The 12,822-nt window shown below is 41.5% G+C and overlaps 1 protein-coding gene across 2 annotated transcripts in view; it reads left to right on the forward strand.

Annotated features, from left to right (window-relative positions):
• BPHL (biphenyl hydrolase like) overlaps positions 1-12,822 on the forward strand; it is a 27,701-nt gene continuing 14,879 nt past the window's right edge. For both annotated transcript variants that reach the window (XM_032798393.2, XM_032798394.2), the window contains exons 1-2: positions 1-174; positions 10,936-11,039. In XM_032798393.2, the coding sequence (XP_032654284.1) occupies positions 38-174; positions 10,936-11,039 (241 nt within the window). In that variant the 5' untranslated portion in view covers positions 1-37. The remainder of the gene's footprint in view (positions 175-10,935; positions 11,040-12,822) is intronic.

A 12,822-nucleotide genomic window follows, 5' to 3' on the forward strand; every position in this document is an offset into this window, starting at 1 on the left:
CCCGAGGCGGAGCGGCTGGCAGCTGCGGGAAGCGGGAATGGCTCGGCCGGGCGCCGGCGGGGCGCTGTTGCGGAGTCTCCGAGTCCTCTCCCAGCTCCCGCCGGCCGCGCGCGGGGCGTCGCCGCTCGGACTCCGGGGAGCTGCTGCTGCCGCCGCCGCCTCTGCCTCCTACGGGTAAAGTCAGCCCCGGCTCTGCCCGGCCAGGCCGCGGCGCTCCCAGCGCGAAGCCGCCCCCGTCTCCCAGGGTGTCTCAGCCCCCTGCTGCTGCTGGGGAGCCTCGGGAAGGGGGGTGTTTTGAGGAAGGGGCAGTGTAGTGCTTTGGGGAAAGCTGGGGGCATTGAGGGGATTGGGCTGTGGGTATTTGGGGGGTCGGGCTTTGGCAGTAGGCTATATGGGATATTGTGGGGAGGGTGCTTTATTTCCTTAGCTTCCTTCTTCTGATGTAAGGACTTGTCACTAGTCTCCACCCCCACCCCCGTTCTCCCTTTTTTGAGCTCTGGGCTGTATACATATATAGGTGTGCTGAATGGTGTGAAATGAGGCATACCTTCTTTAAAACAGGTTTCAGATACTGTTCAGGTCTAGTTCCAATGCCCTGTATATGCTGGCCAACATAACCAGGCAGACAACTGGCTTCTCAGCCTCTGCAAGTTGAGGGGGTGGAGGTGTCAATAGGATCAAATTTGTATTAGTGTGATTTTAGCACAATTTCTGACCAGCGTGGACTGAAATTTTATTTTTCTGAAAACCATATTGTGCAGACTTACCCTCTCCAGAGTATAGTCATAAAACATACTTCACAGACCACACACTGCTGATCTCAGTTTCTCCATCCAATGTGCTGGAACCCTCCTACTGACATCTTTAAGAACATAAGAGCAGCCATACTGGGTCAGACCAAAGGTCCATCCAGCCCAGTGTCCTGTCTACCAACAGTGGCCAATGCCAGGTGTCCCGGAGGGAATGAACCTAACAGGTAATGATCAAGTGATCTCCCTCCTAGAATCATAGAATATCAGTGTTGAAAGGGACCTCAGGAGGTCATCTAGTACAACCCCTTGCTCAAAGCAGGACCAATTCCCAACTAAATCAAGCCTGACCTTGAAAACCTCTAAGGAAGGAGATTCCACCACCTCCCTAGGTAATCCATCCCAGTGCTTCACCACTCTCTGAGTGAAAAAGTTTTTCCTAATATCCAACCTAAACCTCCCCACTGCAGCCCATCCAGCCCATACAATTTAACTTGCGCAAGAATACTGTGGGAGACGGTATCAAAAAAGCTTTGCTAAAGTCAAGGAATAACAACAATCCAACTGCTTTCCCTCATCAAGACCTCAGTTATCCCTCACTATAGGCAATTAGGTTAGTCAGGCCAATGACTTGCCCTTGGTGAATCCCTGCTGACTGTTCCTGATCACTTTTCTCTCCTAAGGTGCTTAGAATGATTCTTTGCAGGACCTGCGCCTTATTTTGTGGGGACTGAGGGAGGCTGACTGGCCTATAGTTCCCGCGATCCTCCTCTTCCCTTTTAAGATGGGCACTACAGACACAGTAGCCTTTTTCCAGATATCCGAGACCTTCCCCGGTTCACCAGTGAATTCAAAGATAATGGCGCAATGCTCTGCAGTCACATCGCCAACTCTTTAGCACCTCTGGAGCAGGCATCCGGCCCATGGAACTTGTGCTTGTCCAGTTTTTTTCTAAATAGTTCCCGAACCACTTCTTTCTCCACAGGAGGCTGGTTACTGTCTCCCCATACTGTGGCCTGCACCCCCCCCCCAGTGCAGCAGTTTGGAGACTGACCTTGTTTTGTGAAGACAGAGGCAAAAAAATCAGTAATTTAGCTTTTCACATCTTCTGTCCATAGGTTGCCTCCCTAATTCAGTAAGGGGCCCACACTTTCCTTGACTTTCTTCTTGTTGCTAACATACCGAAGAAACACTTTCTGTTTACTTAACATCTCTTGCTCAGTAACAACTCCAAGTGTGATTTGGCCTTCTTGATTTCACTTTGCATGCCTGAGCAATTATTTTTATACTCCTCCCTGATCATTTGTCCAATCTTTCTACTTCTTGTAATAGCTTCTTCTTTGCGTTTAAGATCTGCAGGATTTCAACTGTTAAGTCCATATTTACTATTTCTTCCTACACAGCGGATTGGTTTTTTCCTATGCAACCTAATAAGGATTCTTTAACATACAGCCAGCTCTCCTGGACTCCTTTCCCTCTGTTATTTTCCCAGGGGATCTTGCGCATTAGCTCCCTGCCATCCATCTCCACTCTCTGACACCATTCCTTAGCCATCCTGGCCAATAGCCATTAATGGACTTAACCTCCATGAATTTATCTAGTTCTTTTTAAAACCCTGTTATAGTCCTAGCCTTCACAACCTCCTCAGGCAAGGAGTTCCACAGGTTGACTGTGCACCATGTGAAGAAGAACTTCCTTTTATTTGTTTTAAACCTGCTGCCCATTAATTTCATTTGGTGCCCCCTAGTTCTTATATTATGGGAACAAGTAAATAACTTCCTTATTCACTTTCTCCACACCACTCATGATTTTATATACCTCTGTCATATCCAAGCTGAAAAGTCCTAGCCTCTTTAACTCTTCTCATATGGAACCCGTTCCAAACCCCTAATCATTTTAGTTGCCCTTTTCTGAACTTTTTCTATTGCCAGTATAACTTTTTTGAGATGAGGTGACCACATCTGTATGTGGGTGTACCATGGATTTATATGAGGGCAATAAGATATCTGTCTTATTCTCTGTCCTTTTTTAATGATTCCTAGACATCCTGTTTGCTTTTTGATTGCCACAGCACACTGCGTGGACATCTTCAGAGAACTATCCACGATGACTCCAAGATCTCATTCCTGATTAACTGTAGCTAAATTAGCCCCCATCATATTGTATGTCTAGTTGGAGTTATTTTTTTCCAGTGTGCACACACTCTCTCTCTTATCACGGAGGCAAATAATTTCCATTTCGGAGTAAGATACAAGGAGCAGAGAATCTCTTAGATGCATAGATGGGACAAACAAAAGTGCAAATTGTATCTTGGAAGTCATAAAAGACATGCATGGGCTTATTGTTTGGCAAAGGCAATAAAATTGCTTTTATTTTTACATGCTTCAATAACATTTTTATACTATGCCTAATGTTTTCTGACAAACCAGTAGCACTCCCAGTGTTACCTGTTCTAAGTAGGGAGTGAAATGGACTACCTCAGGCCTGTTGGAAAAAAAAAAAGTGGTTAATTTTTTGAGATTAGCATTTTGATTTGCTGATTCTAGTCTTTTTCACAACTGATTACACATTAACTTCACAGTAATGTGATGATTTGCTGAGTTTGTGGTGCAGCCCCTCACTTGGTCTTCATCCAGATAAAAAGCTCTGTGTATATTGGCTATGAAAGTCCAACAGTCTCTTTTTACTTGCCTAAAGAGCAAGTGTGAGGCAGCATCACACATTCAGCAGCATGTCACTTCACATGAAGTTAATAACTAGTCAGAGGGAAAGGCTACAGAATGTGTTAAGTGCAACATGAAAAAGGAAAGCAGTACAGTTTTCCCCCAGAGGTCTTTTAAAAACAACACTTCAGTGCCCACTTTAAAAAAGGCAACAGGAGGGTAGTGATTGTGTTTTGTCAGTAGAGTTAGGCAGGGTTTTTTGCAACTTTTAAAATGGTTTCAAGCAATGGGATATTAAATGTTCCTACAAGGATTAATTAAAATTGAGTTCAGGTGCTCATTTACCATGGTGAAGAATATAGTCAAATAACCTGCATGGAATGGAATTTTTAAATCAAAAGACAAGTGCTGTGTTTTACTATTTTTTTTTTAATATAACTGTGCTTTCTGTTATTAAGTGTTGTTCAAAAAGTGGGTGAAGGACATGCCACACTTCTTACCCTAAGCTCAAACATTTAGCTGCATCATAGTTGGTTATGAAACTCGGTTTATATGTATAGATATTTGCAGTAGGTACAAAAAAGCTTGGTTGATCAGTTTTAATAGTCAAATTAATTTGTTAAAACATATTCCCGTAACGGGTAATCAAAATTCATTAAGTTATAAATGGCATAATGACTCTTCCAGCTGGAGCCATAGTCATGAAAACCAGTTCTGGACTTGCATGCCAATCTTCAAAGGATCTGTGTAAGTGGAGCATATAGATCTAATTGCAGGATCAGAGCCTTAGTTTGGTCAGTGCCATTACCAACTACAGTATTGTGATATATAAACACTTAGTTTATGTACAATCTGGGCTGCCTTCTTGTGAACAAAGGGCTGCAATTTAATTCCACTACCATGAATTAGGAATAGGAGTCTGCACAGCCATTGTTTGTTCATTTTGGGTTGCTTTAAGAAAAATGATTTAAAGTAAAAGTAATTCAGTCCTGAATGTAAACTATGTGGCGGGGGTTATGCCAGCCTCTGTATTTAGAACAGAGGTAAGCATAATGTCAAGCTTAATAAATGACAGAACAGTCTCAGTAAATCATGAAGTTGTTTTGTGAGTGGCATAGAAAGAAAGTTTCTCTCAACCTTTAATGTTTTAAAATAACATTTCTACAAAAAAACAAATAAAACTCTCATTGACTTCAGTGGAGCAAAGATTTCACCCACGATATTTAAGGCAGATAAAGTAGTAAAATGAATAAAGGTTAACCATTAGGTAACCAAATGGTGAGACGTCCATATGTGGGTTTTTTTGTTTTTTAAAGTGAGATAGGTTAGCCAAAGAGAACTGCAACTATTAGGATATAAATTAATTGGAAGACAAAATGCAAACTTGTATGTCTATTTTTGAATGAGGTAAGTGTGTAATACAGAGCTATGCCAGAAGATAAGAACCATATAGTGAAATCATAGAATAGTATTGTACTTAAAGATAATTAGCAACATCAAAGTATAACATTCTGTAATGAAAACAGTGTAGAAAAACATTTGTTTCACTGATGTTTCATATTTGGTGCAGTTAAAAGGATGGTATTAAACTAAGACTTAGAAACTGGTCTTTTGTCCTCTTGAGCATGACATGACTTACTGCCAAAAAACTAAAGCCTTTTAAAAAATTTTAAAATTCCAGTTGCCAGGACTATTCTCGCAGCTCATTTTAATTATATCCATTGACATCATTTCATAATGGATAAAATATGGAATTACAATAATCTCTCACTTTCAGTCAACTGTCCTTTCCTACTTAGGTTAATACCTCATGTCTGATCTGTCACTATTTCTAAAGTGCTCTCTCAGTCATCCACATGGTGACTGTGTTAAAACTGCCCTTTGTTCAAATTTAAGTAGTTGAATGAATGGTTGAAGTGATGTCTTTGCTTTTGGTGGCATTCATCCTTCTATGGGCACTGCTAGAAACATTGTAGACTACATCCTTGAGGCTCATAAAATACTTCTGAAAAGCAGATTTTTTACAGGAATTGGCTTTTGGAATGCCCCAGATTGCACCAAATGGCAGGTGTTTTCAAAAAAACATTTCCTGATGAAGGTTCACCTCAAAGTTTACAACAACGTTAGGGTGTAAATATACTCAGTAACCTTTTAAATAACAAACTGCACATACACTAATAGAAGTTTGTTTGCCCAATGGTGTTATCTCCCTCCTTGATTATGGCTTAGAAAAAACATTTTTGCTTAAATGGGAAAATGAATAAATATCTCAGTCTGTCACCCCATCTCTTTGCAAACACGCTGTGCCCTCTCCTCACCTTCCAGTACACAGTATTAATGCCAGGTTAAATTGCGGACTTTTTGTGGGATTATTGGCAGCTTGCCCTTGGATCCAAATATTCCTGTGTGCAATACAGATCTGGTGCTATCATACCCTAATGTACAATTCCAACTTTACATGTGTTAACTAACAGAAGTACAATTAGGTATATCTCATGGGCTATGGAGCACTAGGAAGCTTGTGGAGAAAAAGCAAGAAGAGCAGAGCATCTATATTTCATACATGTCACTGAGGAAGCTGTCCTTTGTAGTTTGGGGTGACTGTTCTTTGGCCTGGAACAGGAAATTACACAGGGGTGAAAAGAGGGCTCAGAAGTCCAGGACCAACACTCACACTAGTCAGAAAAGTACTTAAACAAATATTTAAGCCACTGGAGTCAATGGGACTTACGCACATGCTTAAAGTTAACCATGTGCGTAAGTGCTTTCCTGAATAGGGATGGATTTAAGCACATGCTTGAATGCTTTCCTAAAAAAAGCACTTTTGCCAGTAGCAAGTGCTCCCTTGACTGGCCAGGATTGAGAATAGTAGCATAGGGTAGAGAGTAGGACTGTGTCTTCACTGCAAAATAATAGGTGTGATATTATATGGAGCTAGCTAACTTGAATTAGCTTTCTAGATGTAAAATCCTAGTAGAGGCATGGCACAGGTAAGTGTTACCTTGAGGTAGTTAGTTGAGATAAAAGACTACTTGTGCCTTATCTCCACTAGATTTTAAATTGACATAGCTAATCTGGGTTAGCTCTCTCAATGTAAAAACACACCTCTTCCTGCAGTGAGGATATAACCTGGAAGGTTAAAGCTCATCTGTGCAGCGCTTTCTCAGGGACTGGTCCGATACTGTGGAAAGAACTCCCACAGGAACTAAGCACTATCATAAACCTCATCACCTTCCACTCCAAGTGCAAGGTGCACCTCTTTGGTCTTGCCTTCTTCAAATACAACATATAGTGATACAATAAAGAAAAAGAAAATCTACTACCCTGCACACATAATCCTCCCCCTGAGGAGAGGATGGGGGAGAGAGAAAAAACAAGTGACCAATGTTACTCATGCCACTTAATGCAGTACTATAAGGGGCTCAGGTACTACAGTGATGAGAGCTGCATAAGAACGTACAGAGAGTAGAACAGAAGAATACTCCCACACTTGCATATTTGAGTTCTCATGTGGCTGGAACAGAAGTTAACACAAAAGTAAAGTAATCAAGTTATCTTGCCTCTTCAATGGGAAATGGGTTTGTACTTTATTTCCTCAATATCCAGCAAGAATTTTGCTATTCAGAGCAAAAAAAGAGGTCATGACTGAAAATGGCGCTAATACCTCCTTTCTCTGCTCCAGCCACTTGAAACAGACAGGCTTCAACAGTCAGTTGAAAGAGACTCAAGGGGTAAAAAATAATCACTTTTCTGGATAAGTCAGATTCTACTGCACCATGTTCCTGCATTCATGGATTACATTTTGGAAACATTTAGGGTCTAAACCCACCTAATATTCCAAGTAGTAATATATATTAAAAATCAAATTAATTTCCATACTATAAATATGTAGCGGGTTAGCAAAGGCCTAACAGTCAATGTAACAGTGATCTCTCTAAGAATTATATGATGATGGTGTCAGAATTCCAAACTATGTAAATACAAGTATCTTCATGCTTTAGAATTTTTTGATACTGTTAATTTTCCTAGGCTTGTGACTGACCTTTGTAATCTTGAAGATTTACTTTGTACTTCTTCCTGTTGGAACATTTTACACAGTAATGTATTTTCTAATTGAACAATACCCTCTGCTCAGATTACATTGAATTGAATTGTATGATGAGATTCCCCCTACCCCCAGTTGTAGGTTTTTTCATTACACAACTTGTGGATCATAAGTAACCATAAACCACATTCTGTTATGTAGCAACAGAGGATGACGTTCAGAGCAACAGCAGCAGCCATTTGGAAGCAGTTCAGTAATATAGGCCACGTCTACACTACACGATAATATCGAATTAGCTAAAATCGGTTTAATAAAACTGATATTATAAATTCGATTTCACGTGGCCACACTAGGCACAGTAATTCGGCGGTGTGCGTCCTCCATGGCTCCGAGGCTGCGCGTCATTTCTGAAGCGTTGCATTGTGGGTAGCTATTCCGTAAGCTATCCCATAGTTCCCGCAGTCTCCCCCCGCCCCTTGGAATTCTGGTTGTGAATCATTGTCGACGGTGGTTCTGGGTAGATGTCGGTTTTTTTTCAGTCATTTCCTTCCTCCGGAAAACAACAGCTGACAATCCTTTCGCGCCGTTTTTCCCTGGATTGCGCCTGGCAGACGCCATAGCACGGCAACCATGGAGCCCGTTTCAGCTTTTTTTTTTCCGGCACGTATGTGTACTGGATGCCGCGGACAGAGGCGATACTCCAGCGCTACACAGCAGCATTCATTTGCTTTTGCATGATAGCAGAGATGGTTACCAGTCGTCTGTACCGTCTACTGCCGGAGTAAACTGGCAATGAGATGATGGTTATCTCTTCCCCCTCTGTACTGTCCACTGCTATCATGAGTGCCCCTGGCTGAGATCGGCCGGGGGCGCAAAAGCAAAACTTGGGAATGACTCCCCGAGTCAATCCCTCCTTTATGGTTTCTAAAAAATAGAGTCAGTCCTGCCTAGGAATTAGGGGCAAGTGTACTAGAGGACCTAGTGTATCAGAGCACAGCTGCCTCCGTGTCAGTATTTTCACAGGGGGTCTGCCCGTGCAACAACCCCACCCGTTGCTTCCCTCCTCCCCAACCTTCCTGGCTACCGTGGCAGTGTCCCCCCCCCATTTGTGTCATGAAGTTATAAAGAATGCAGGATAAGAAACAGAGACTTGTTAGTGAGATAAAAATGAGGGAGCTAGCCTCCCAGGATATGACAGTCCAGGCAGGACAATGGGGCGGGGCGGAGAGAGCCCAGCATGCTGCTGCTATGGACAGTCCAGGGCAGACAGAATCTTTTCTTTACACAGGAAAGGAGGGGGCTGATTGAAGCAGTCAGCCCCAGTTGCTATGAGAAGACGGTTACCAGCCGTTCTGTACCATCTACTGGGAATAACTGGGAGTCATTCCCATTTTTACCCAGGCGCCCCCGGCCAGCCTCACCTAAGGCCAGCCAGAGCACTCACGGCTGATGGCGACGATGGATATCAGTCATATTGTACCGTCTACCACTACGGGGGAGGGGAGGAGCGGATACGGCTCTTCACTGCTGCAGCATCGCGTCTACCAGCAGCATTCAGTACACATAGGGTGACATTGAAAGAAGTCAAGAAATGATTTCTTTTCCCTTTTCTTTCACATGGTGGGGGGGAGGGGAACTGAGGAGCTATTCCCTGAACCCACGCCAGACACTGTGTTGAACCTACAGACATTGGGAGCTCAGCCAAGAATGCAAATACTTTTTCAGAGACTGCTGTGGACTGTGGGATAGCTGGAGTCCTCAGTACCCCCTCCTCCCTCCATGAGCGTCCATTTGATTCTTTGGCTTCCCGTACACTTGTCATGCAGCACTGTGTAGCCTGGAGATTTTTTTCAAACGCTTTGCATTTCGTCTTCTGTAACGGAGCTCTGATACAACAGATTTGTCTCCCCATACAAGCGATCAGATCCAGTATCTCCGTACGTCCATGCTGGAGCTCTTTTTGGTATTTGGGACTGCATCGCCACCGTGCTGATCAGAGCTCCACGCTGGCAAACAGGAAATGTAATTCAAAAGTTCGCGGGGCTTTTCCGGTTTACCTGCCCGCTGCATCCGAGTTCAGATTGCTGTCCAGAGCGGTCAGTGGTGCACTGTGGGATACCGCCCGGAGGCCAATAACGTCGATTTCCGTCCACACTACTAACCCTAATCCAATATGTTTATATCGATTTTAGCGCTACTCCTCTCGTCTGGGAGGAGTACAGAAATTGATATAAAGTGCTCTTTATATCGATATAAAGAGCGTTGTAGTGTGGACGGGTACAGCGTTAAATCGATTTAACGCTGTTTAAATCGATTTAAACATGTAGTGTAGACCAGGCCATAGTGATACTTCCTTTTAACGTTTGTTTGTTTATTTTTAACACACTTCTGTAGGCACTTAAACCTGTAGTTACACTGATTGTTTCTTGAAATCTCCTACTATTGCGCTACCATCAGTATCATGTGACATACGAAGCCACCATAGTTTAACATGATTATGATACAGTAGTTAAAAAAATGCCAGCAGCAAGGGCTACACAGGAACCAAGTGGAGGTGTTACCTCCTTGCACTTAGGGGAAATAATGTATTCCTATCCCTAGGATGCTGGCTTACCTGTACTCGCCAGTTCCTAGGAGGTGCAAAGCCAAGGCTCTCTACCTAGTCTCCAGACACACCTACTCAAGGGGCAAGGCAGGGTACTAAACAGGAATGCAGTGCCCCTTTAACCTGCATGCCTGCAATCAGGTAGTCTGCTCAGGGCAGCAAGGGGAATGCCTTATTCCCTATTTGCTTCCCTGTGTGGATGCGCAGTCCACCTCACAAACTAGACTTAACCTTTTTTCTGCTTTTATTTCTACTGTATCTGTCACTTCATTTGGGTACTGTATAGACGAAGTACTGAAAAGTGATATACCAAGGATTTTAACAACATTCCAATAACTTTAGTAATGTGCTGCACACCTCCAATAGCCGGGCTGAGAGATTCATTCAGAACTTAGAACTTACCTCTTTTCTTTTTTGGATCTCCCAATGTTCCATCTTGCCACAGAGTAATGGCTTCTGCTCCAAGCAATGTCCTGTCATCCTCTGTGCTGGGGAGGGTAGGCAGTATTACTTCGGAGATTTTTTGGGTGGTGGAGGTGTTCAGTAAGAGGTTTATTTTTATAATGTTATGCGGGTTTGCAATTTATTTTAAAAGATACAATTTATTTTAAAATGACACTTTGCAGAACTGCACAGTATTATAAAGTAAAAATGTCACATGCCTGACCTCCCATGTAATCTGCCTCCATTTTCCAGTAGCAATCTGTGTTTGATTCTTTCTTTCTCTCACACCTCCTCCCTCACAAAGGCAAACAGAACCCTTTAAATATGGCTGTGTTGTCAGTGTCTAGCATTAGTAATTACTGCATAGTCCACTGAATGACTGCACTGTAATGAGATATTAACTTGTTGAATAATTTTCTTTTCTTCTAGTACTTCAATAACATCTGCTAAAATCAAAGTGAATGGAGTGCCCCTGCATTATAAACAGACAGGACAAGGGGATCATGCAGTTCTGCTTCTTCCTGGGATGTTAGGTCAGGATCGTTTGTCATATTAGGACTTGATATCAGTACTTCTTTCTTGATTTTTCTAAAGCTATTTTGTACTCTTTTTGTAAGATCTTTTTCAGCAACTTTTTACTTTTTTATGCATTACCTTTTAAAAACTAGAATTTGGTACATGTAATAGAGTTAGGAAAAATCAAAGTTATTTTAAACAGTTACCAGTTTTACAAAGTTACTCTTATTTAGAACACCAGAAACCTTCTAAATGCAAACATTCTAGGCCTGAATCTCCATTGCCTTGCAGCGTCTGTAGTCACTCACACCAGCACAAAGTGGATGTAAAATGCTACCATTTTGATTTAGTAATGTTGTACATTCACTTTGCACAGGTGCAAATAACTGCGCAAGGTACAAACAATGGAAAGTCAGGTCCATTGTGTTCTATATTTTAGTCTATAAGGACTGAATGAATGATCATCTCTAAAAAGAGTATAAGTGCCTTCCAATTCCAGCTATAATAATGAACAACACTAATGGCAGCGTTTACATCTTGTTTAAACAATAGCTTTCTCATGAAGGGGGAAAATAGAAGAGGTGATGTTGTTTTTTTTTAATAAGAGTGTATGTGCACCTTTTGGTTATTCAGTTTCATAATGCATCAGTTATATTCGATTCTCAGCTACTTTTGAAGACTCAGAGTGCACCAATGGCCAGAAATGTTTGTCTAGGGTTGCAACCTCTCCCTTTGGAGACATTTCTGGAGAGATGGTGGCAAAAAAAAAAATAGGAAGAAAAGGGAATATCTAATTCTAGTGGTGTAGGGGAAATAATTCTTAAATTGTTCATTACTGATATTGATCCTGTTTCTGAGAGAAGTTAAGAAAGGCACATGTATGAATTCAAAATTGATTTTTTGCCATGTATACATAGTTTTATTTTGAAATGTACTTGCTATAGTTTAATTATTACCACTAAAACACTAGCTGCCAGATTCTGTCGTCTTACCTATTTTAAATGTCTTTGGGCTGAAGCTTGGTGTATAATGTGTTAATGCAGATATGTTTTAATATTCAGTAAAAAAATAAGTGGCATACTTTTTGGTGTCATTTTATAAAATGTTAAATGATTAATAGCATATTAGAGACATGAGACTTTGTGTTATAGATGGTTATAAGCAACCTATTGACCCATGGAGTCAATTGATTAATAGTTGTTTTAATGAGTGGTTACATTTATCCTTTATAGACTATTCATAAGATGCCCTTAAAAATAAAATAACTCACTGTTTAATGATATCAAGCACTTGGATCACAGCACTATCTACTAATAAAATTAGTAGCTGATTTATAATACCAGGGCAGTCCAATTCTTCTCCATCTAGCCTGGTATTCTGCTTCTGGTTCTACACATTAAATGTTATTGCAAGGGAAGAAAAGTCATCCATTAATATACTCAGCTAATTGCACCATGCTATAGCTGGTGGAGGTAATGGGATTCTTTTTCAGAACCCATGTGCTCCCATAAACTTCCACTGGTTTGTCATGTCTCCAGTTACTATTACTGATGTAAAAGAGGTATTTGGGGGTATTCTGATTGGAATGTTAAAATTATTTCAACAGCCACTTTTAAATTCTAGAAGAGTAGAGCCATTTAGGATGAGATTTTGATTTACATCCTTTCAATACATTATACTAGGGCTAAATAAGTTTGATCACAAAACTATCTCAGCCCTTGTGTTCATAGAGATTACAGTCCAATAGAATCCTCTACACTCAGACAGCCCAACTGATTTCCTGACACTACAATTTAAAAA

Source organism: Chelonoidis abingdonii, chromosome 2 (assembly GCF_003597395.2).
Source record: "Chelonoidis abingdonii isolate Lonesome George chromosome 2, CheloAbing_2.0, whole genome shotgun sequence".
In the NCBI taxonomy this organism is placed as follows: domain Eukaryota; kingdom Metazoa; phylum Chordata; order Testudines; family Testudinidae; genus Chelonoidis; species Chelonoidis abingdonii.